General features: G+C 43.7%; 1 protein-coding gene across 1 annotated transcript; it reads left to right on the forward strand.

The window, feature by feature from the left end:
* The first annotated feature begins 202 nt into the window (after positions 1-202).
* hkdc1 (hexokinase domain containing 1) lies at positions 203-24,129 on the forward strand. The gene is made up of 18 exons (XM_024430741.2): positions 203-667; positions 2,930-3,092; positions 10,955-11,103; positions 16,593-16,712; positions 17,471-17,566; positions 17,693-17,792; positions 17,896-18,079; positions 18,242-18,397; positions 18,535-18,768; positions 18,891-19,195; positions 19,415-19,563; positions 19,632-19,751; positions 19,896-19,991; positions 21,119-21,218; positions 21,309-21,492; positions 21,977-22,132; positions 22,814-23,047; positions 23,320-24,129. Exons 1-18 carry the CDS (start codon positions 605-607, stop codon positions 23,447-23,449), a joined length of 2,739 nt encoding a protein of 912 aa, XP_024286509.2. The 5' UTR covers positions 203-604; the 3' UTR covers positions 23,450-24,129.
* Positions 24,130-26,636: the final 2,507 nt, after the last annotated feature.

Consider the following 26,636-nt stretch of genomic DNA (forward strand, 5'->3'; position numbering starts at 1 on the left):
AAAATAATCAATATTTGTGAACTGATTGAAGCTGTTGTTTAGAAGTTTGGATATGATGATGACGTTTCAACCTTCTGAATAGTTATTAATGGAACCAGTGAGCACCCTTATACTAGGCCTAATATAACCCTGGATCTTCCAACCAAGGTACCCATTAGAAAAACATGGCCTTGATATATTGATCTAGGTTTCCATTTCTATTGTTGTCTTTTGAATTAGAAATGGTAAAAGACCTCATGGTTCCAAAGGAAAGTGAACTTTGGAACTGAGCCAAGGCATTGCTAGGAGAGATCCAAGAAGTAGACCAGTAAGAGAGAGAGCTAGGGCTAGGCTATTAAGTATTGAGCCAATGGAAGGGCTGGCTATGGCTTAACTCGCAAAGACAGGGAGAGGTGGAAAACAATCACTGAGGAAGAAAAAAAACACTCATACCGCACTCATATTGGAGCTGAGGGGACAGAGAGCAACAAGCTCAAGGATTGAAACTGGACAGCTTCAAGAGAGGAAAACTGATAATATCTATGAGATTGTTCTGATTCAGCTTGTATTGCTTTGAGCAGAGACATTAGTTGCAGGATATAACTTACAGGTAACAGAAGTGAAGATGTTTGCGGTGCACTTGCTCTCTTTCTATTTCTCCAAGCTGCAGGAGGACCAAATCAAGAAGGTGAGACATTTCTGAGATGTCAAGTGTTGTATTTAATCAGAAGCTTGTTTGTTATGGTTATGTATACATACTGTAAGTAGCCTAGTTACTATAGAAATACAGAATTTGGTGATACTGTAATCATGTCAGTTGTGTGTAATGCATGGGCAGGATTACTTTTTTTGTATTTTCTCCAACTTGTTTGTGATTTACAGAGCAAAGGATGGTTTACAGTTTCTAGAGAGAAAAATTTGGCTAAAATGTTAGTTTGTAGAAATTAAATCATATTTGCTGGAGTTTCCAAATAGTTCATAGCAGTATTTACTGCAGTCTACAGGATTACTGTAAATGTATTTAATTTATGCCTGCATGTGAAATGTCATTTTGAGTCAGTTGAAGCCTTTTGATGAGGAGGCCCTTCATTCAGGTATGAAATCCTGGCTGGTGTGGTGGCTTAATGGGGCTACATTTATTTCACAATGTTGCCTAAGGAATGATTAACCTTCTTGTTGCATTACTCATTTCCATGGATAGATAGTAGGGATTGCAAGACAAAAGGGGACCTTGTCCTCTGAAACCATGTTCATTGGAAAGGGATTTGTCATCACAGCTTTAGATATGCAGTGCATTCGTAGAGTATTCAGACCCCTTGACTTTTTCCACATTTTGTTACGTTACAGCCTTATTCTAAAATTGATTAAATGCATTTTTTTCATCATCAATCCACACACAATACCCCATAATGACAAAGCGAAAACAGGTTTTTAGAAATGTTTGCAAATGTATAAAATATGTAAATACCTTATTTACACAAGTATTCAGACCCTTTGCTATGAGACTTGAAATTGAGCTCAGGTGTATCCTGTTTACATTGATCATCCTTGAGATGTTTTTACAACTTGATTGGAGTACACCTGTGGAAAGTTCAATTGATTGGACATGATTTGGAAAGGCGCACACCTGTCTATATAAGGTTCCACAGTTGACAGTGCATGGCAGAGCAAAAACCAAGCCATGAGGTCAAAGGTATTGTCCATAGAACTCTGAGACAGGATTGTGTCAAGGCACACATATGGAGGAAATCAAGCACCGCTCATCACCTGGCCAATACCATCTCTACGGTAAACCATGGTGGTGGCAGCATCATGCTGTGGGGATGTTTCTCAGCAGCAGGGACTGGGAGACTAGTCAGGATTGAGGGAAAGATGAACGGAGCAAAGTATGGAGAGATCCTTGATGAAAACCTGCTCCAAAGTACTTAGGACCTCAGACTGGGGTGACGGTTCACCTTCCAACAGGACAATGACCCTAAGCACACAGCCCAGACAACGCACGAGTGTGTCCTTGAGTGGCCCGGACTTGAACCCGATCAAACATCTCTGGAGAGACCTTAAAATATCTGTGCAGCGATATTTCCCATCCAACCTGACAGCTTGAGACGATCTGCAGAAAATAATGGGAGAAACTCCACAAAAACAAGTGTGCCAAGCTTGTAGCGTCATACCCAAGAAGACTCGAGGTAGTAATCGCTGCCCAAGGTGCTTCAAGAAAGTACAGAGTAAAGGGTCTGAATACTTATGTAAATGTCATATTTTTTACGTTTGCAAAAATGTCTAAACCTGTTTTTGCTTTGTCATTATGGGGTATTGTGGGTAGATTTGGGAAAAAACTATTTAATCTTAATTTTAGAATAAGGCTGTAATGTAACAAAATATGTTAAAAATGAAGGGGTCTGAATACTTTCTGAATGCACTGTATGTAAAGAGTTTAATGTATTATATTCCATGTTTTACTTTCAAGTAGTCAGCTGTGTGGTTGTCATCAGGGGCTGAATCCGTATTCGGGATGAAAACTATCCCCATAATTAATGACTTTGGCATGATCATTTAAAACCAAAATATTGCATTCAATTCCTTTCCCACCGCATTAGTAACAGTTAAATCCCATGTGTCTTAGCCTCTTTTTTTAAAACTCTTTCTTCTCATGCTCTGTATTAAACTGTTTGTTTGGTTTTGTTTGAAGTGTGGATACAGGAAACTAGAAGACAACTTTTTATTTTTTTACACAGATGGGCCTCTGAGAAAGCATGGAACAGATTTGATTTTGGATTATAGGAGTTGTTTCAGGCATCATTCTGAATCATTCACACTTGCAAGGCTAACTTTACAATATTTATGTTTGGCCTTGGATGTAGTCAAGTCATTCTATAGGTAGGTTCTTTGTCAGTTATTTGGCTAAAGATCAGTTGCACAGTGACTCTCCTACTCTTTGCCCCCCCACCAGGTGGACAGGTTCCTGTATGCCATGCGTCTCTCCGATGACCAGTTAGTGGACATTTCAGCTCGCTTTCGTGCAGGGATGGAAAAAGGACTGTCCAGTGAAAGCAACGCTACAGCCGCGGTCAAGATGCTGCCCACACATGTCCTCTCAACCCCCGATGGATCAGGTGCTGACATGTCACTGATGACATTAATTAGTGAAACTACTGCTTTTGTCTGTCTGACACCATATACAGTGCATTCGGAAAGTATCCAGACCCCTTTGCCTTTTCCACATTTACAGCCTTATTCTAAAATGGAATAAAACATTTTTCCCCTCAATCTACCCACAGTACCCCTTTAATGACAAAGCAAAACAGGTTTTTAGACATTTTTACAAATTTAACAAATTTAAAATGAAAATGTCACATTTGCACAAGTATTCACACCCTTTACTCAGTACCTTTTTGAATCACCTTTGACAGAGATTACAGCCTCAAGTTTTCTTGGGTATGATGCTACAAGCTTGGCACACCTGTATTTGGGGAGTTTCTCCCAATCTTCTCTGCAGATCCTCTCAAGCTCTGTCAGGTTGGATGGGGAGCGTGTCTGGACAGCTATTTTCAGGTCTCTCCAGAGATGTTTGATCGGGTTCAAGTCTGGGCTCTGGCTGGGCCACTCAAGGACATTCAGAGACTTGTCCCGAAGCCACTCCTGTGTTGTCTTGGCTGTGTGCTGAGGGTTGTTGTCCTGTTGGAAGGTGAATCTTTGTCCCAGTTTGAGGTCCTGAGCACTCTGGACAAGGTTTTCATCAAGGATCTCGCTGTACTCTCGCTGTACTGCTCCGTTCATCTTTCCCTCGATCCTGACTAGTCTCCCAGTTCCTGCCTCTGACAAACATCCCCACAGCATGACGCTGCCACCACCATGCTTCACCGTAGGGATGGTGCCAGATTTCCTCCAGACATGACGCTTGGCATTCAGGCCAAAGTGTTCAATCTTGGTTTCATCAGACCAGAGAATCTTGTTTCTCATGGTCTGAGAGTCCCTTAGATGCCTGTTGGTAAACTCCTGCCATGTGCCTTTTACTGAGGACTAGCTTCCGTCTGTCCACTCTACCATAAAGGCCTGATTCGGTGGAATGCTGCAGAGATGGTTGTCCTTCTGGAAGATTCACAGATCTCCACAGAGGAACTCTTGAGCTCTGTCAGAGTGACCATCGGGTTCTTGGTCACCTCCCTGACCAAGGCCCTTCTCCACCGATTGCTCAGTTTAGCCTCGACACAATCCTGTCTCGTGTGCCCTTCCAAATCATGTCCAATCAATTGAATTTACCACAGGGGTACTCCAATCAAGTTGTAGAAACATATCAAGGATGATCAATGGAAACAGGATGCACCCGAGCACTATTTTGAGTCTCATAGCAGAGTCTGTATACATATAAATAAGGTATTTCAGTTTTTTATGTTTAATTAATTTGCACAAAAAAATGTCAGCATGGTATTGTGTGTAGATTGATGAGGATTCTTTATTTTGATTTAATCCATTAAGGCTGTAACATAACAAAATGTGGAGAAAGTCTAGGGGCCTGAATACTTTCCAAATGCACTGTATACAAAAGTATGTACTCTAGACACCCCTTCAAATGAGTAGATTTGGCTATTTCAGCCACACCCATTGTTGATAGGTATAACAAATCAAGCACACAGCCATGCAATCTCCATAGAGAAACATTTGCAGTAGAATGGCGTTACTGAAGAGCTCAGTGACTTTCAACGTGGCACCGTTATAGGATGCCACCTCCAACTCGGTTTGTCAAATTTCTATCCTGCTAAAGCTGCCACGGTCAACTGTAAGTGTTATTGTGAAGTGGAAAAGTCTAGGAGCAACAACGGCTCAGCCGCGATGTGGTAGTCCACACAAGCTCACAGAACGGGATGGCCAAGTGCTGAAGCACGTAACGCGTAAAAATAATCTGTCCTGTGTTTCAAAACCTACTCACTACCATGTTCCAAACTGCCTCTGGAAACAACGTCAGCACAATAACTGTTTGTCGGGAGCTTCATGAAATGGGTTTCCATGGCTGAGCAGCTGCACACAAGCCTAAGTTCACCATGCGCAATGCCAAGCGTCGACTGGAGTGGTGTAAAGCTCGCCGCCATTGGAATCTGGTGCAGTGGAAACGCGTTCTCTGGAGTGATGAATTTGAATGAACTTCCCCATCTGGCAGTCCGACAGATGAATCTGGGTTTGGCCTGATGCCCGGAGAATGCTACCTCCACGGATGCATAGTGCCAACTGTAAAGCCTTTTGGAGGACGAATAATGGTCTGGGTATTGTTTTTCATGGTTTGGGCTAGGCCCCTTCGTTCCAGTGAAGGGACATTTTTAACACTACAGCATACAATGACATTCTAGATGGTTCTCTGCTTCCAACTTTGGAAACAGTTTGGGGAAGGCCCTTTCCTGTTTCAGCATGTCAATTCCCCGTGCACAAATGAAAGAAATGGTTTGTCTGGATCGGTGTGGATGAACTTGATTGGCCTGCACAGAGCCCTGACCTGAACCCCATCAAACACCTTTGGGTGTCACGTTCTTTCAAAATCGAACCCAGAAGCAGACCAGGACAAGGAGAGTAGGAAGAAGGTGAGTGTTTATTTACAAGTGAATGTGAATGGGTAGATATATCCAGGTGGCGTAGCGGGCAGCGGTGGTGATTTGATGGGAGTAAATAGGTGGATCCAATGGGGTAGCGGAATCCTCCGACGACCAGGCGGGAATGGGGTAAATGATCCGGGTGAGTAACTGAAGACAGAACAAACGGAGGTAAGTTTAAGGCAAGCAATACGTAAAAAACAACAAAACAAATTCTATCCAACTTGAGGCTGATACTCTGGCACAACATACTGTTCATGGCTAACGATCCGGCAGGGAATGGATGTCAGGTCCGGGCTTATGAAGAGGAGAGATGATGATCAGGACCAGGTGTGCAGATAGCTGATGGGATACAGGTGCGGGTAATCAGAACTCCCAACTGGCTACATTGCCCGGCAACCAGACAGGGTGCGTTCCAGGACGCCGGAAAAAACACTCCAGGACAGAACACAGGCAAAAAACAGACTCAGGAAACGGGATTCATGACAGGAAACGGGATTCCCCCCCCCTCCGACGAACGCAACCGGGCGGACTACCCGGAGCGCCAGGGTGGAGGCGGTAAAAGTCACGAAGCAGGTCATCGTCAAGGATCTGACGCCGAGGAATCCAACTCCTCTCCTCAGGACCATATCCTTCCCAATCCACAATTCCTGGCCCGATGCCAGGTGTGGTGGCAACGACGAATGTGGGTCTGGACAGAAGGAACCGAGAGATCCCGCTCCTGAGAAGGAAACAAGGGAGGTTGGTAACCGTACAGGCACTGGAAGGGAGACATCCCAGTGGCAGATGAAGGGAGAGTATTATGAGCATACTCGACCCAGGGTAATTGAGAGGACCAAGAGGTGGGATCAGAGGAAACAAGACAGCGCAGCGTGGACTCCATCTTCTGGTTGGCTCTCTCCGCCTGACCATTAGATTGGGGGTGAAATCCAGATGTGAGACTGACTGTAGCTCCAATGGCCAAACAGAAGGATTTCCAGACAGCAGAGGTAAACTGAGGACCACGGTCAGAAACAATGTCACAGGGCAACCCGTGGACCCTGAACACCTCCCTAACCAGGATCTCGGACATCTCAGTGGCAGAAGGCAGCTTGGAGAGGGGAACAAAGTGGGCAAACTTGCTGAATCTATCCACAATGGTCAGAATAACCGTGTTACCAACAGAAGAGGGCAACCCCGTGACAAAATCCAGGGCCAGATGCGACCAAGGTCGCCGGGGAATAGGTAGGGGGTGAAGAAGCCCAGAGCTGGCCCGATTGGTACTCTTATTCTGCGCACAAACAGGACAAGCGGCAACAAACCTCCGGGTATCTTCTCCCATGGCAGGCCACCAAAATCGTCTGCGCAGTAGCGCCTTAGTCTGAGCAACACCAGGGTGACAAGCTATCTTGCTGGCGTGGGACCACTGAAGGACAGCAGAACGAACCGACTCAGGCACGAACAACCGACCGGGTGGACCGTTATCGGGCCCGGGCTGTGTCCGAAGAGCCGCCATCACCTCCTCCTCAATCCTCCATGTAACGGCTCCCACAACAACGTTCTGGGGAAGAATCGTCTGTCTTGGCCCCACTCTCCTCCGTCTTGGAGAACATCCGGGACAGGGTGTCCGCCTTCCCGTTCTTCGACCCAGGTCGGAACGTCAGGGAAAAATTGAAGCGTCCAAAAAACAAAGCCCACCGGGCCTGACAGGAGTTGAGACGTTTAGCCGATTGCACGTAAGCCAGATTCTTGTGGTCAGTCCAGACCACAAACGGTTGCTCCGCTCCCTCCAACCAGTGACGCCACTCCTCCAAGGCAAGCTTCACAGTGTGAAGCTCCCGGTTACCCACATCGTAGTTTCTTTCAGCTGGAGAAAGACGACAAGAGTAGAAGGCGCAGGGATGGAGTTTACCATCAGTGGAGCTACGCTGGGACAGGATGGCGCCCACCCCCACATCAGACGCATCCACCTCCACAACGAACTGACGGGAAGTGTCAGGTTGAGAGAGAATCGGGGCGTTGGTGAATCGGCTCTTCAAATCTAGAAATGCTCGGTCTGCCTCAGGAGACCAACAGAACTTTCTGGTGCAAGACGTCAGTACAGTTAAAGGGGCGGCCACCCGGCTGTAATCACGGATAAACCTCCGATAAAAATTTGCAAACCCCAGGAATCTCTGGAGCTGCAATCTCGTACCGGGCTGGACCCAATCCCGAACCGCCCGAACCTTCTCTTGGTCCATCTTGATCTCTCCCCTGGAGATGATGTACCCGAGGAAGGACGTCGTGTGGGCGTGAAAATCGCACTTCTCAGCCTTCACGAACAGACGGTTCTCCAATAACCGCTGCAGGACCTGCTTGACATGCTGAACGTGGCTAGAAAGCTCCTTCGAGAAGATGAGGATATCATCCAGGTAAACGAACCCAAAAATACCAATCATATCTCTCAGAACGTCATTCACCATACTTTGGAACACAGCAGGAGCGTTGGTCAGTCCAAACAGCATCACCTGGTACTCTAAATGTCCCATCGGAGTATTGAACCCAGTCAACCACTCGTCCCCCTCTTTGATCCGAACCAAATGATAAGCATTACGTAAATCAAGCTTCGTAAAAACCGTACCACCCTGTAAAGAATCGAAAGCCGAGCTCATCAAGGGCAGGGGATACTTGTTCTTGACCGTAATATCATTCAAACCCCGATAATCAATACACGGTCGAAGAGAGCCATCCTTCTTGCTCACAAAAAAAAAAAAATCCTGCTCCCAGAGGTGATGACGAGGGCCGAATGAGACCTGTAGCTAGAGACTCCTTGATGTAGGTCTCCAAGGCCTCACGTTCAGGTCGAGAGATACTGTATAACCGTCCCTTGGGAAAGGCGGCTCCAGGAAACAGATTAATCGCACAGTCATAAGGTCGGTGGGGAGGAAGGGACAGAGCCTTCTGTTTACTGAATACTTCACCCAACTCGTGATATGTTTCTGGAACCAGGGACAAATCAGGAGGAGCAGAGTCACTGACCTGACTGGAAACGGCAGGAGAACAGGCAGTCCTAAGGCAGTTAGCATGACAATCAATGCTCCAACTAGTTACCTTACCCGTCACCCAATCAAACGAGGGATTGTGTTCCTTCAGCCAGGGGTAACCAAGAACCAGAGGAACATGGGGCGAGGACAGAATGAAGAAGGAGATAAACTCTGAATGATTCCCCGACAACAACATCTTAACCGGTTCAGTCCTCATAGTGATCCGTGCCAGACTACTGCCGTTCAGAGTGGTTGCTTCAATGGCTTCCGGCAATTGCTCCTTGGAAAGCCCCAGCTGTTCCACCAAGTCAGCATCAATAAAGCTGCCATCGGCACCTGAATCGATAAAAGCGTTCATCTCTAAGCTCTGATCCTTATAAGGGTCGCAGGAAAACGGGGTCTGACAGGATTCTTGAGAGGTTGAAACTGGCTCGCTAAAATTCCTCCCAAAACTAGCGAGCCGGGCAGTTTAACAGGCGCTGTGGACAAGCGGAGATGTAATGTCCCGAGCTACCACAGTAGAGAGAGCTGTTGGTCTCACGTCTACGTTGGTGCTCCTCCTTAGTTAGCCCGTGTCGCCCCACTTGCATTGGTTCAGGATCTGGTGGCAAGACCCCTCCACTAATCCCGTGTGGGAAATAAGGATCAATACGTTCTGGTTCACTTCCTGAACCGAATGGTAACCGAGTTGCTGATTGATTGGATGGGCCCCACTGCTTCTCCCTCCTTCTCTCTCGGACTCTATTATCTACCCGAATAGATAAAGTGACCAAACTATCTAGGTCACTAGGCTCTGGATAGGAGATCAGCTCGTCCTTGAGTTGCTCCGACAACCCCTGGTAAAAAAAACGCTTGTGGTGATTCCTCATTCCAACCACTCTCCACAGCCAATGTCCAGAATTCTAACACAAAGTCTGCCACACTGCGAGCTCCTTGGCGAAGAGAGAACAAACGTTTAGCTGCGTCCTTACCTCGGACTGGATGGTCAAAAAGCTTTCTCATCTCTGCCGTGAAACCCTGGTATGACGTCATGCATGTGTCCCGTCGTTCCCAAACAGCTGAAGCCCATTCCAGAGCTCTACCACGCAGCAGCTCGATAACAAAAGCTATCCTAGCCTTATCTGTGGCGTAAGAGTAGGGCTGCAGATCAAAAACTAACCCTCACTGTAAAAGAAATGAACGGCATCCTCCCAGATCTCCCTCGTACTTCTCCGGTGTCGGAACCTTGGGCTCACGGAAGGAACCTGCTCCCGAATCGGCAGGTGATATGGGTGAAACAGGTGGTGGATGATCCGCCGGCAACCTGAGCTGATCCTGGATACTCGTTAATCGATCCGATAAGTTCCGGATTGAACCTGCTATCTCGTGTAGCGCCGTGTTGTGTTGTCCCAACATCTTCTCCTGCTGGGTAATGGCATGGCAAACGGAGTCCAGGTCCGCTGGGTTCATCCTTGGCCGGATCGTTCTGTCACGTTCTTTCAAAATCGAACCCAGAAGCAGACCAGGACAAGGAGAGTAGGAAGAAGGTGAGTATTTATTTACAAGTGAATGTGAATGGGTAGATATATCCAGGTGGCGTAGCGGGCAGCGGTGGTGAGTTGATGGGAGTAAATAGGTGGATCCAATGGGGTAGCGGAATCCTCCGACGACCAGGCGGGAATGGGGTAAATGATCCGGGTGAGTAACTGAAGACAGAACAAACGGAGGTAAGTTTAAGGCAAGCAATACATAAAAAACAACAAAACAAATTCTATCCAACTTGAGGCTGATACTCTGGCACAACATACTGTTCATGGCTAACGATCCGGCAGGGAATGGATGTCAGGTCCGGGCTTATGAAGAGGAGAGATGATGATCAGGACCAGGTGTGCAGATAGCTGATGGGATACAGGTGCGGGTAATCAGAACTCCCAACTGGCTACATTGCCCGGCAACCAGACAGGGTGCGTTCCAGGACGCCGGAAAAAACACTCCAGGACAGAACACAAGCAAAAAACAGACTCAGGAAACGGGATTCGTGACATTGGGATGAATTGGAACGCTGACAGCAAGCCAGATCTAATCGCCCAACATTAGTGTGCGACCTCACTAATACTCTTGTGGCTGAATGGAAGCAAGTCCCTTCAGAAATGTTCCAACATCTAGTAGAAAGCCTTTCCAGAAGAGTGGAGACTGTTATAGCAGCAAAGGGGGACCAACTCCAAGCCCATGATTTTTGGAATGAGATGCGGTGTCCACATACGTTTTGGTCATGTAGTGTATGTAACAACATGTTAATCATGTCTTTTTATTTGATATTTTCGTCTTAATACATTCAGTTTTATGTGACAGGAGGTGTAGTGCTGTTTTATGAACAGGTGGTCAGTCAAAGTTAATCTTGTGTTGTCTCCACAGAGAAGGGAGAGTTCCTGGCTTTAGATCTGGGCGGCTCCAAGTTTAAAGTGCTCCAGGTGAAGGTGTCAGAGAATGGGAAGAGAAGGGTGGAGATGGAGAGTGAGACATACCCTATCCCAGAGGAACTCCTGAACGGTAGAGGGACTGAGGTGAGTAGAATGCAGGGTTGGGGAGTAACGGATTACATTTAATCCGTTAGATGTAACGGATTACAGAATTTCAGAAAGGTTTGCGAAAAAATCTTTGACACTTTTCAGTTTTCTCAAAGACATTCAAATCAGCATTGAAAAGAGGCGCACGTTTAAGTATACCACCCTGCATCCCACTGCAGGCTTGCTGCTCTGAAGCTAAACAGGGTTGGTCCTGGATGGGAGACCAGATACTTTTGATCAACTTAAAGGGGCAGTCTGTAGTTGCTACATCCATTTTTGGACTTATACATTTTATATATAAAATGTATATCTCCATTGATTCTTCAAGAATATAACTTATAAATGCCTCATGAGCTTAGTTCAACTGTCACACTCCATGAGAACCCAAAATATAAGCTTGTTTTTCTCCAATGTTTGTAAACATTGTAAATGTAAACAAACACTGTGCAGCCTCATAAACATGGTTAAAACAATAATGTTTATCATGGATGGTCAGTCCTTGCATCCATAGCTCTGTCTATTAATCTGAGAGTGGTTACATTTCTCCTTACCTATCCCTCAGCTTTTTACCAAAACAGAGGTGGGGAGGCCGTTTTGTTATTGATTCATCTGTGGATTTGCCCTTGAAACAGCTTATTATCAAGATATCAAAGTGTCACAAAAAGGTAAACAATAGGCCTATAGCAAATACAGCATATGACATTCACTTTTCACATGTAAATAGCACTTTTCAGTAGTCATGCCATTCCATGAGCACAGCATTTATTTTTTATTTTCGTAGCCAGTAGGACTGAGTCCTTCATTTTGGAGTTATGCTCAGGTAAAACATTTTGGCTAATCTATACTTCCATATTTCCAAGTCCTATTCTTGAAGATCAAGGAGTATGACATTTATTAGAATGACTGGAAATCTGATAGTCTTTGGTTTTTAATATAAAGATATAATTTAATTGTATTATTATATGTAGTAGAAAGCGATGGGTTAGAAGAAGCCTACATAACCAAACCATAAAGTAAAATGTAACATCCATATATGGCCAGCTATGTAACCTTTAACATGGATTTTTCCTGCAATAGATGTCGTTCAATTGGGAACGTACATTTTTGTCTTATTCTAATGCCTTTTTTTTATAGGAAAGTAATCTAAAAGTAACTGAATATAATCAGATTACGTTACTGAGTTTGGGTAATCCAAAAGTTACGTTACTGATTTAAACAGGTAAATGTAATGGATTACATTTAGAATATAACCTACCCAACCCTGGTAGAATGACAGGAGATGTTGTTATACAGACAGACATAAACTGTTTAAAAATGGGAATCGTTCAAACCTGCACTGTTAAAAAAAAGTAAGAAATATATAATAAATTATAAATTATGGTAAGTTTACCTGTAAGTTACTGTAAAAAAAAAGGTACAGTATGTTACCATACATTTCAAATAAACTTTGGTTTAACAATGCATTACTGTAAAGAAAGCACTTCTTTACAGTAAAGCACATATTTCCAGTAATGTACTGTAATTTTAAAAAAATCTGGAATTTATGATAATATACTGTTACTTTTTTAAAGGTAAGTGGTACACTGTTCAGCTAAAATAGCGTAAACCTCTAATCAATATGATTACATTTAATGGCGCCAGGGGAGATGGCTGCCGTTTTTACGGGCTCCTAACCAATTGTGCTATTATGTGTATTTTACATTTTTTTGGTGGTTTTAAAAAAAACTTATTTTGTACATAATGTTTCTGCCACCGTCTCTTATGACCGAAAATAGCTTCTGGATATCGGGACAGCGATTACTCACCTCGTACTGGACAAACAAGTCAGACGCTAAGGATGTACTTCAGACACCTGACAAGGCCCAAATCCCCGCCATTCGCATGAAGAAGAGACGGAGATATCGGGACGTAGGTCGGGGTGCTTTGTAAGGATCCAACGGCGAGTGAATAATACACCTTTACCATCAGTCCTATTTGCCAACATGCAATCATTGGATAACAAAATGGATGAGCTACGATCAAGACTATCCTACCAACGGGACATTAAAAACTGTAATATCTTATGTGTCACTGAGTCGTGGCTGAAAGACGACATGGATAACATACAGCTAGCTGGGTTTTCGGTCCATTGGCAAGATATAACAGCTTTGTAGGCCTATGTAGCCAAATTTGATCTATGATCGTATGCTATCATTCATGTTTTTTTGTATATTTTTATATCTAAAAATTAACCATCAAGCCATGATTACAGACACCTGTGTGTGTCCTTTGACACTATATAAACTAGTGACCCGTGTTTGTCATTATAACCTGATGAAGACAGCTTGTCTGTTGAAACTTTAAATATTAGGTTATTAAATTGCATTAGAGGTCCTAGAGTGTGTGGCTCCCCTTTTCTTTTTAAAGATAGAACAGCTGCCTCCTGTAAGACAAGGGGTGCAGTCTATGTATATTTGTAAACAACAGCTGGTGCACAAAATCTAAGGAAATCTCAAGGTTTTGCTCGCATGAGGTAGAGTATCTCATGATAACCTGTAGACCACACTATTTACCAAGAGAGTTTTCATCTATATTCTTCGTAGCTGTTTATTTGCCACCACAAACTGATGCTGGCACTAAGACCACACTAAATGACCTGTATACGGCCATAAGCAAACAAGAAAATACTCATCCAGAGGCGGCGCTCCTAGTTGCCGGGTACTTTAATGCAGGGAACTTAAATCCGTTTGAAATCATTTCTTCCAGCATGTTACTTGTGCAACCAGAGGGGAAAAAAACTTTAGACCACCTTACTCCACACACAGAGATGCGTACAAAGCTCTCGCTCACCCTCCATTTGGCAAATCTGACCACAATTCTATCCTCCTGATTCCTGCTTACAAGCAAAAACTAAAGCAGGAAGCACCAGTGACTCGGTCAATAAGAAAGTGGTCAGATGAAGCAGATGCTAAGCTAAAGGACTGTTTTGCTAGGACAGACTGGAATATGTTCCTGGATTCTTCGATGGCATTGAGGAGTACCTCACATCAGTCACTGGCTTCATCAGTAAGTGCATCGAAGACATCATCCCCACAGTGACCATATGTACATACCCCAACCAGAAGCCATGGATTACAGGCAACATCCGCACTGAGCTAATGGGTAGAGCTGCCGCTTTCAAGGAGCGGGACTCTAACCCAGAAGCTTATAAGAAAGCCCACTATGCCCTCCAATGAACTATCAAACAGGCAAAGCGTCAATACAGGACTGAGATTGAATCGTACTACACCGGCTCCGATGCTCGTCGACTGTGGCAGGGCTTGCAAACTATTACGGACTAGAAAAGGGAAGCACAGCCGCGAGCTGCCCATTGACACAAGCCTACCAGATGAGCTAAATTACTTCTATGCTTGCTTCGAGGCAAGTAACACTGAAACATGCATGAGAGCATCAGCTGTTCCGGACGACTGTGTGTTCCCACTCCGTAGCCGATGTGAACAGATCAACATTCACAAGGCCGCAGGGCCAGACGGATTACCAGGACATGTACTGGTATGTCCAGCGCATGTACCAGGACATGCGCTGACCAACTGGCAAGTGACTTCACTGACATTTTCAACCCGTTCCTGACTGAGTCTGTAATATCAACTTGCTTCACCATTTTCCTTGTGCCCAAGAACACTAAGGTAACCTGCCTAAATGACTACCGACCCGTAGCACTCACATCTGTAGCCATGAAGTGCTTTGAAAGGCTGGTCATGGCTCACATCAACATCATTATCCCAAAAACCCTAGACCCACTCCAATTTGCATACCACCCCAACAGATCCACAGATGATGCAATCTCTATTGCACTCAACACTGCTCTTTCCCACCTGGACAAAAGGAACACCTATGTGAGAATGCTATTCATTGACTACAGCTCAGCGTTCAACACCATAGTGCCCTCAAAGCTCATCAATAAGCTAAGGGCCCTGGAACTAAACACCTCCCTCTACAACTGGATCCTGGACTTTTCGACGGGCCGCCCCCAGGTGGTAAGGGTAGGTAACAACACATTCGCCATGTTGCTCCTCAACACAGGGGCCCCTCGGAGTGCGTGCTCAGTCCCCTCCTGTCCTCCCTGTTCACTCATGACTGCATGGCCAGGCAGGACTCCACACCTCCATCAAGTTTGCTGATGACACAACAGCCTGATCAACGATGAGACAGAATATAGGGAGAAGGTCAGAGACCTGGCCGTGTGGTGCCAGGCTAACAACCTCACCCTCAACATGATCAAACAAAGGAGATGATTGTGGGCTACAGGAAAATGAGGACAGAGCACACCCCTATTCTCATCGATGGGGCTGTAGTGGAGCAGGTTGAGAGCTTCAAGTTCCTTGGTGTCCACATCACCAACAAACTATCATGGTCCAAACACAACAAGGCAGTTGTGAAGAGGGGCACGACAAAGCCTATTCCCCCTCAGGAGACTGAAAAGGTTTGGCATGGGTCCTCAGATCCTCAAAGTTCTACAGCTACACCATCGAGAGCATCCTGACTGGTTGTGTCACCGCCTGGTATGGCAACTGCTCAGTCTCCAACAGCAAGGCACTACAGAGGGTAGTGTTTACGGCCCAGTACATCACTTGGGCCAAGCTTCCTGCCATCCAGGACCTCTATACCAGGCAGTGTCAGAGGAAGGCCCTAAAAATTGTCAAAGACTCCAGCCACCCTAGTCATAGACTGTTCTCTCTGCTACCGCATGGCAAACGGTACCGGAGCGCCAAATCTAGGTCCAAAATGCTTCTTAACAGCTTCTACCCCCAAGCCATAAGACTCCTGAAGTCTGAGCCATACAGCTCGGAAGTCACCTTTCACTGAGAATGGAAGCTTTTCCCTTCTGTTCTAATCTATTTGAAATTTCCAAATTGCCAAATTTTCTGTCATTGGTTGGCTTCCCACGGATACTTTTTTAACCAGAAAAGTCAGACCCCCACTTTCTGAGAACTGAATCATCACACATTTCATCAGCATCTTTGTGTCAGGACATTTTTGGTTAGTCAACACAGCTCCATTCTGTTCATTTCCCAAGCACTGTGATGACGGACATGACAAATCAGCTGTTTTCTTAGTTGAATCTCTAGTTTCAGTGGAAGCAAGTACACTAACATCTACCTGTCTCTCTTTGCACACAGATCTACGCCTATAAATATACAATCAAATAATGATTATGGAGCTTGACAGGGAAGCTGATCTTTCAGCAGGGATGCCATTTCATCAAGAAGATGCAGCAGGCATCCGAGCTAGCATTTTACCAATGGTGCTGGGCAGTTCTGTGGGCAGAGTTCGAGAGAACTAATAGGTCTACAGCATAAAGGAGGCCAATACTGCATGGCAAATCTAGGAAGTAATTCAGAAGGAATCAGAGTACTTTACTCATTTAGAGTAATCAGATTACATTACTGTAATTAGCCACAGATTACATGTTGTAAGTAATCTGTCCAACCCTGTCTCTTTTACAGATGTTTGATCATGTTGCAGAGTCTCTGAAAGACTTCCTGCAAAAGAAGCACATCAACCAGAAGAGGAAAGCTTTGGGCTTCACCTTCTCTTTCCCTTGTGGACAGTCCAAAATAGATGAGGTATTTATGCAATATGCCACGAGAGGGTGTGGTATATGGTCAATATACCACGGCTAAGGGCTGTTCTTAAGCACGACGCAACGGGGAGTGCCTGGATACAGCTCTTAGCCCTGGTATATTGGCCATATACCACAAACCCCAGAGGTGCTATATTGCTATTATACATATATTTTTTTATATACATTCTTTTAATTTGATTTTTTTAAAATTATATATATATTTAACTAGGCAAGTCAGTTAAGAACAAATTCTTATTTACAATGATGGCTTAGGGACAGTGGGTTAACTGCCTTGTTCAGGGGCAGAATGACAGATTTTTACCTTGTCAGCTCGGGGATTCGATCTAGCAACCTTTCAGTTACTGGTCCAACACTCTAACCACTAGGCTATAAACTGTTTACCAACGTAATTAGAGCAGTAAAAATAAACATTTTGTCATACCCGTGGTATATGTTCTGATATACCACGGCTGTCAGCCAATCAGCATTCAGGCCTCGAACCACCCAGTTTATAATTAACACTACAGCCTAGGTTATTGATTAGATGTCTCTTTACTCTAGATACTCACATTAAGATATGATTCCCATTGTATCATTCCAAAAATATCAGATGGACTCCAATTGATTATCAGTTAAAACCAGCTACCTTCAAGCCACTTTCATATGATGTAACAGTAGGTGTGACAAACTTGTTCATTGTGTGACTATCTATTCAGAGTGTAATCCTTGCTTTCTTTCAACAATCAAAACCTGTTTCAGGGAGTGCTGTTGTCATGGTCAAAGAACTACAAGGCCAGAGGAGTCCTGGGGACCAATGTGGTGCAATCCTTGAGACAGGCCATTGCTAGAGTCGGGGTATTAAGAGATCTTATTCACTACTTATTATCACTCAGTTCATTTTTTTCTTGCATTTCTGTATATACTACAGTATATATAAAAAAGGAATTTGTCAATTAAAACACCAGCCAACACTGTTTATAGGGAATCAATGTGGATGTCCTGGCCCTTGTTAATGACACAGTGGGAACCATGATGACCTGTGGCTATGATGACCAGCGTTGTGAAGTGGGGGTCATCATAGGTCAGCCTGATATTAATTTGCATCCTTCATTCAGAATGGTTGTTTCATTGTCAGTATTATTAGCCTACAAATAGTCTTTCTCACCATCGCTATGTAATCTCAGGCACAGGTACTAATGCTTGTTACATGGAGGAGCTGAGACACATTGACCTGGTGGAGGGAGACGAGGGCAGGATGTGCATCAACACAGAGTGGGGAGCCTTTGGGGACGATGGGACACTCGATGACTTCATTACACACTTTGACCGAGAGATTGATGCTGCCTCCACCAACCCAGGGAAGCAACTGTAAGCACCAAAATCCATAACCAACCATATTGGAAATACATTAAGTATTAGATATCATTGTAAAAATTCTGAGTAAACCAAAGATATGGTTTCCCTTTATTTACAATTGATGGAATAGGAATGTAAATAAAGACTGTTAACACTAATGTGTTGCTCTGGCAGGTTTGAGAAGATGGTGAGTGGGATGTACATGGGGGAGTTGGTGAGACTAATTCTGTTAAAGATGGCCAAGAAGGGACTACTGTTTGATGGCAGAGTTTCCGATGCTCTACGCACCAAAGGGAAATTTCAGACCAAACACATCACTTTAATTGAACAGTAAGAGCATTTTCCATGAGTCTTAATGCTCACACTATAAATATATTGTATTTAATTTATTTGTACTAATTTTCACAGACATTATTCAGGGTAATGTATGTTACACTGTGATAACTATGTCAGGACTATACTTCCAGGTACAAAGACGGGCTGAAGAACACCAGGGAAATCCTTACGGAGCTCGGCCTGTCTCCCTCAGCAGATGATTGCCTTGCCGTCCAACACGTCTCCACCATCGTGTCCTTCAGGTCAGCTAACCTCTGCGCCGCCGCGCTGGCTGCCATACTCACCCGCATCCGCGAGAACAGGAAGCTGAAGAGCTTGCGGATCACTGTTGGGGTTGACGGAACTGTCTACAAAACACATCCACAGTATGTAGCCATAAGTCACGGAAGGTTTCTGCTCAGAGTGGCAGTTTTCATCTTTGCCTGTGAACGCTGACAATAAACTCTCTCCCTCTCTGTCTCGCTCTCTCTCTTTCTCTCCCTCCCAGGTACCCCAAGAGGCTCCACAAGGTGGTGCGCCAGTTGGTGCCAGAGTGCCATGTGCGCTTTGTGCTGTCTGAGAGTGGTAGCAGTAAGGGGGCTGCTATGGTAACAGCGGTGGCTCAGAGGCTGGCGGCCCAGAGGAGGGAGATCAACGACACTCTTGCTCTACTCAGCCTGAGTCCAGAGAACCTCCAGCAGGTCAGGGACAAGATGAGAGTGGAGCTAGAGAGAGGCCTTCGGAGGGATTCTCACAGAACTGCCTCTGTTAAAATGCTGCCCTCCTTTGTGTACAGGATACCTGATGGGACAGGTGAGAGGACTGGCTACAGATTGCTATACACTGGATCTAAAGGTTTACCTTGTTGTTCATAATGCAGAACTTTATCATGTTATTACCATGCTATAACCCATTATTACACTTTATTCTGTACTATCACCTAATCAGTTTATGAAATGTTGCTGCCTAAAATCACATTAGGTGCAAGTTGTTTCATTTAAAGTCAAGTGATTACAAAGTTTATTATTGCAGAGCGAGGAAAGTACTTGGCATTGGACCTGGGAGGAACTAACTTCCGGGTGTTGGTGGTGAAGATACGGAGTGGAATACGCAAGTCTGTTCGCATGTACAACAAGATCTATGCCATCCCTCTGGAGATCATGCAGGGCACAGGAGAGGAGGTGAGCCCCCCCCCGCTGACTGCTAACTAGGTCCCCAATCCCTTAGCCTGACAAACTCTTTGTTTCAGCTGTTCGACCACATTGTCCAGTGCATCTCAGATTTCCTGGACTACATGGGGATGAAGAATACTCGTCTCCCGCTTGGTTTCACCTTTTCTTTCCCCTGCAGACAGACAGGAATCGATAAGGTAAAAGTACAATCGTCATGATGAAGAAATCATCTTCAATGCCAAAGAATGGCAGTTATTTCAATGCCCGGTGTGCTTAATCAGGGTAAGTCATTCCATGATTAAGTATGTTACCACTCTCCATTGTAATACTTCCTTCCTCAGGGAAGTTTGGTTAGCTGGACCAAAGGGTTCAAAGCCACAGACTGTGAAGGAAATGATGTTGTGGAAATGCTCCGAGAGGCTATCAAAAGACGGAATGTGAGTGAAATGGAACAAGACCAACTGTTCTCTGGAATAGGTAGTCTGGAAAACATATACTATTGCCCATTATGAAAGTGTATATATACACTATCGTTCAAAAGTTTGGGGTGACTTAGAAATGTCCATGTTTTTGAAAGAAAAGCAAGTTTTTTTTGTCCATTAAAATAACATCAAATTGATCAGAAATACAGTGTAGACATTGTTCATGTTGTAAATGACTATTGTAGCTGGAAACGGCAGATTTTCTTTTAAATCAAATCAAATTTTATTTGTCACATACACATGGTTAGCAGATGTTAATGCGAGTGTAGCGAAATGCTTGTGCTTCTAGTTCCGACAATGCAGTAATAACCAACAAGTAATCTAACCTAACTATTTCACAACAACTACCTTATACACACAAGTGTAAAGGGATAAAGAATATGTACTTAAAAATATATGAATGAGTGATGGTACAGAACGGCATAGGCAAGATGCAGTAGATGGTATTGAGTACAGTATATACAGTGGGGCAAAAAAGTATTTAGTCAGCCACCAATTGTGCAAGTTCTCCCACTTAAAAAGATGAGAGGCCTGTAATTTTCATCATTAGGTACACTTCAACTATGACAGACAAAATGAGAAAAAAAATCCAGAAAATCACATTGTAGGATTTTTAAAGAATATATTTGCAAATTATGGTGGAAAATAAGTATTTGGTCACCTACAAACAAGCAAGATTTCTGGCTCTCACAGACCTGTAACTTCTTCTTTAAGAGGCTCCTCTGTCCTTCAGAAGTTTTCAGCTGTGCTAACATAATTGCAAAATGGTTTTCTAGTGATCAATTAGCCTTTTTAAAATGACTTGGATTAGCTAACACAACGTGCCATTGGAACTCAGGAGTGATGGTTGCTGATAATGGGCCTTTTTATGCCTATATTGGTATTCCATAAAAAAATCTGCCATTTCCAGCTACAATAGTCATTTACAACATGAACAATGTCTACACTGTATTTCTGATCAAATTTGATGTTATTTTAATGGACCAAAAATGTGCTTTTCTTTCAAAAACAAGGACATTTCTAAGTGACCCCAAACTTTTGAACGGTAGTATAGGTCAAAAGTAATATTTTGTTTCCTGTAGGAATTTGATCTTGACATTGTTGCCGTGGTGAATGACACAGTGGGCACAATGATGACATGTGCATATGAAGACCCCAAGTGTGAGATAGGACTCATTGCTGGTATGTAGGGCCTATTCTCAGCCCTGGTGGTTTTTCATTGTACTATAGAGTGACGTATGTATGATCTTAGTGTGAAATGCTGCCCCCTAGGAACGGGGAGTAATGTGTGCTACATGGAGGAGATGAGGAACATTGAGATGGTGGAGGGGGACGAGGGACAGATGTGTGTGAACACAGAGTGGGGCGGTTTTGGCGAGAATGACTGCATAGAGGACATCCGGACCAGGTTTGACAGAGAAGTAGATGAGGGGTCATTGAACAACGGCAAACAAAGGCAAGTTGTTAACATCCAAACCTGACTGACTACTTCCTGTACCACTAGAGGACATATCCAGACCTGACTGACCACTTCCTGTACCACTGCAGGACACCCTGGTGCCAGGGATTGTCATTCAATTATTTTATTTTCCATAGCTCAGTCTAATCTAATGTGAATTATTTATTCAAGCATGCTAAAGGGAGATGCTTAATTAATGCTTGTGGACACTGTCCCATAATCAGGTTTTGTCAAGGTTCTACAAGTATCTACATGATAAATGCTAAATATTAGTTCTGCAACTGTGCAAACAGATATGCATTATACTTGATTATGCTTATGGGAATTTTCCCAACACATAATCTTTTAAAAAGGCTTTATTAAAATTATGCTTGACCAGGTTTTGGTTAATAGGAAGTCTAGACTATTGGCGCAGTGAAATATTAAATCATTTAAGCTGTTTTGCATGTTGACTATTTCATGTCATATCCTGTTGTCCCAGGTTTGAGAAGATGACAAGTGGTATGTACTTGGGGGAGATAGTGAGGCAGATTCTCATCGACCTAACCAGGAGAGGTCTCCTGTTCCGAGGCCACATCACAGAGCCTCTGAAGACCAGGGGCATCTTCGAGACCAAGTTCCTGTCCCAAATAGAGAGGTACAGAGTTGTATAAATGATCACGTAGTACAGCAACTCAGGCCTGTAATAGTAGACAGAACGAATGTAAATCTACATGGGATATAGGATTACTAATATGAATATTTGAACATGTGCTTTTAAAGCTGGTTAGGAATACTTAAGTATTTACAGTTGCATGAATAGGCTTTTATACTATGGTTTCCCGAAACGTAACAAAATGTTTTGCAACGGGAACCGTTTACTCTAAACGGAAAACATTTTGCAACGAAAACTAGAGTTTCTATTGGGCAAATTCAGGTGGGTCCCTCCCTGTTTTGTTCTGTTTGCTTCTGTTTGAGCTTCTGTTTGCTTATGAATGCCTCTATTTGGTTCCTTCGGTTCTGAGTCCCTGCCCATCTTCCGAAAACATTTAAAAAACTTACCTATTCACAAAGTATCTTGATAAATCCCACAGGACCCCTCACCCCTACCCTTGTGTTTCTCGCTCTTGTCTTTTCTTAATAGCACTGACTTTGCTGATAGCTACTTTGAGAACAAAAATTACTTGCTATGACTATGATTTGTGGTTGTCACTCCTAGCTAGCTACCTTAAGATGAATGCACTAAATGTAAGTCGCTCTGGACTAAAATGTAAAATGTAGTGAATACACCCCAGGTGTACAAGAATATCAAGTGTGTGACTCCTCTATCTCTACCCAGTGACCGGTTGGCGCTACTGCAGGTGAGGTCCATCCTGCAGCAGCTGGGTCTGGACAGCACATGTGATGACAGTATCATCGTCAAGGAGGTGTGTGGTACAGTGTCCTGCCGGGCGGCTCAGCTCTGTGGAGCCGGAATGGCCGCCATTGTCGACAAAATCAGAGAGAACCGTGGGCTGAACCAAATGAACATCACCGTTGGGGTGGACGGAACACTCTACAAGCTGCATCCACAGTGAGTAGCCACCAGGGGCAAGGGATATTTAGATTTAACAGGGTTATAATTATTCTTGAACAGACGGCAGAGTTTTGTTTATGTTGTTTATGTCGAAGGGGAGATATTATTTCCGGTCAGATGAGAGTGCAACACAGCAAGGAAATCAACCCTCTGCCTCTAAGGGCAACATGTAGTCAGGAGTCAAATTAAGCCCTAGTTCAGACTTTGGCACAGTTTTAAAGAGTTTTAAAGCACAACACATCTAACACAGTACCTCTTGAACTGTGCAGCTTTTCCAGAATCCTCAAGGACACGGTCAAGGCTCTGGCGCCACAGTGTGACGTGGAGTTTGTCCTATCAGAAGATGGCAGTGGCAAAGGGGCCGCCCTCATCACAGCTGTGGCGCGTGGAGAGAATTAACACAAAATTAGACCTTGTTTATGCACAATTATTTTGTGCCAAACACACAAAGGAATTGGTAACCTTGTGGTTCTTCCTCATCGTCATCTGCCATTGTAAATGTAATGTATGGAAGGTGTGATGCTGTGCAATATTCTCTGGCCATAGTACCACTGCAATATAATCAAATAGCTACTGTTAAAATTCTGTCTGTATTGGGATTCTCCACCTCTACACTGCTAAAAACCTATCCAGACCCTCTTGCAAAACATTGCATGGGTTAGGGCGAAGGGGAAGAGGTAGGGAGCAGATTGAGACTCGCTGCTACTATCTAGATGTGTTATTGCTTTGTTTTGAAATGGTCCTCATGCTCTCAGCAGACAGGGACAGCAATGAGAGTGGGCCAGAGCAGAGGGTGTTGGAAAATGGAATGGATCAGACTGTAATGTCATAACAACACTATTCAGCATTGTGATGATCTGGTGGGTGAAGTCTGAAGAAGTTAAACTTGCAACTTTGTTCAAGCTCTCCATATGCAACAGAGTATTTGTCAACTTGTGTGATGCTTTTTTATTTTAGATATCAACAGGACTAATTCCACTTATATGAATATATTAGTACTGAAGGAAATCCCTATCTCCATGTACAGAATGTACCCATTAAAGGTATGTGTATTCAATAAACTACTCCAAATAATACAATTGAAATGCCAAGTTTGTGGAATGTATCCCTTCTCTGTAGAGATTCTAGCATGTGTTGAGTAAGACATATAGGCATGATCAGTGGCTTATAGCTGTTTCCAAATCTATATTCAATTGTCACATCGTGTAGAATTCAATTACACAACCACGTTAATAATTTTGAGTCATATCCTGGGTTACAACATTGGAATGCCCCCTCTTATATTGGCTAAATTAATCCTCTAGTGGGATTAAATGGAAGGGTTAAACCAGGGCAGCTGCATGCTTCGTCAACAGACCATGCGCAGTAGTAGAGGGAACCTCACTCACACTAATCCCTCTCTGTCCTAGCAGTGATCTAGCCTCCTGGGCCAATTATTTAGCTCACTTAGGTAGAGGGGCTGCTGCATGCTGTAGGGTGCACCTCGCAAAACCAAATTCTAAACAGCACCCCTGTGGATAGGCATGTAAATAATATAAATACTATGCACTGACATACATGCCTCCTGTAAATACTGTATACAGCATAGGATGATTATTATGATTGTGTCTGGCAGATTAAGGATTAAGTGTAGCCTTTGTTGCACCTTTGGCTGAAAATATTTGGGTGCATTCATTCAGTATTCTTGTTTGTTATGTTGTAACAGTAAGAGCTTTCAGTCAGAAATATCACAAGGGGAATCAGCATAGATGTGTGGTTCTGAAGGACTTCAGACACACTGGGCCCAGCAAAGTAGCGTAGTCACCGTTTGATTATATAATGAATCACCTTCTCTTAAATCCTGGCTAATCCTATCTGGTTGCACAGATTTACATAGAGATGATCTAATCTTATTGAGGCAAAGACTTTCCCTTTTCTTTCAACCATGGAGAACATGAAGAGAGGATGAGAGAGATGGCACGATGTGCCCTTTTTGGGAGAGGATCATATCCCCCCCCTCTCTCACCACAGGTTTATGATGGTCGTAAATACCGAAAGTCCCTTCCCCACTCTGCCAAAATGAAAGCTGTAAATCCCTTTGTTACCACAGAGAAAGACTTTGCAGTACGGTAACCTCAAAAGGTTGAATAATGTAACAATATTTCTGTATTCTAACCAGTTGGAGTGGTCCGTGGACACTTAAGGAGCAGTCATGTCGAGTTTGTTTCATTTGGGGACAGGAGACACACATTACTGTTTATTTGTTTGTATACACTTCTCAATTATGGGGTTTGCACCTGAATGTTGTATAAAATTAACGATTAAGTTTGACTACTTTTGAAAAGATGATGAAATGTGATGTTTGCCTTCTAAATGAGAGTATGGTTTTTCATATAAAGTTAACTAGTCAGTGGCCACGCCCCCATGAGCACAGACATTATACCCAAATGTCATGGAACCGCCCTCCAAGGCGAGTGCTTATATAGGACTCCCGACAAAATGTACATTAGATCAGAAAACATGGAGCTGCCGCTACATGTTAAAATGGTTGGCGATTTAAATATAGTCAAGATAACCCCCGGGACAGGGTCCTCATGTTGAAATGGCTATACCTCTAGACCAAAACATGCCAGATGAGGCTGGTGTGTGAAGTTGTTCAAACTACTCTAGAGACCAGAAAACATGAAAGCTATCGCTACATGTTGAAATGGTTGGCAACCCTACCAAAGGACAAGACCAGAGAACGTGGCGATCATTCCCACGTTGAAATGGCTAAGAAATCGAAAAACTAAAGAACAATTTTTCTGGCTGCAGCTGTATAAGTACTTTAGTCTGGTAAACACACCCGCTCGAACGACCGAATGGTACTCTGACATATCCATTATAACAACCTACAACTACGGAAGACTTTGATCTCTGGTGGACAAACCAGAGACTTTCTGTCGACAATCTATCCAGCAGATGGACCGGCAATCACAGAGAGGGACAACAAAGGCATGCACTCGTAAATATGTACATTGCATTTCTAAAATCCCAATGAGCAGTTTTTAGGGTGCTAAGTATCCATATTTACAATGAACGTTATGAACTGTATTACAGTGGGTCTACTGAGTTTCCCGCTCAATCCCGCTCTTTGTGTACCAAGCTGTCATATCGGTATTATCCACTAGGGACTTCTTATTTGTATCATGTCAGTAACCAATGTATGACCTATTGTGTGTGTGTTTATGTAATGGCAGAGATGATAAAGATATTTTACTACATCCTACTGTACTTATCACTATCTCTTTAAGGGGAGGGAGATGCTTATAATGAAAATACATTATGGTTAGTTGAATAAAGCAAATTCAACTGAAGTCATTGATTAATACATAAGCGGGTGCTTATTAATTGGATTCTTGGACAGGAACACAAGGCATTATCTGTGTAATAGATGGAAATATTGCCAGCTGGATAATTTGTATGAAACTAATGTACAGGCTTATTCACAACATTGCTTGAAGATTGCTTTGGGCTCCGTTTTGCCATACGGTGGAAAGAAATCTTTGCAGTTTTAACCCTTGTGTGGTGTTTTTGTTATTCACCCAATGTCCACGGGTCTGATGGA

The sequence above is a fragment of the Oncorhynchus tshawytscha genome, linkage group LG01 (assembly GCF_018296145.1).
Source record: "Oncorhynchus tshawytscha isolate Ot180627B linkage group LG01, Otsh_v2.0, whole genome shotgun sequence".
Lineage (NCBI taxonomy): Eukaryota > Metazoa > Chordata > Actinopteri > Salmoniformes > Salmonidae > Oncorhynchus > Oncorhynchus tshawytscha.

Bases quoted from the DNA above. Each gene is read 5' to 3' on its own strand.
- hkdc1 (XM_024430741.2), top strand. From the start codon at position 605: ATGTTTGCGGTGCACTTGCTCTCTTTCTATTTCTCCAAGCTGCAGGAG. The intron at 668-2,929 runs GTGAGACATTTC...CCCCCCCACCAG, and splicing joins AGGAGGACCAAATCAAGAAG to GTGGACAGGTTCCTGTATGC. The intron at 18,398-18,534 runs GTAAGAGCATTT...CTATACTTCCAG, and splicing joins CACATCACTTTAATTGAACA to GTACAAAGACGGGCTGAAGA.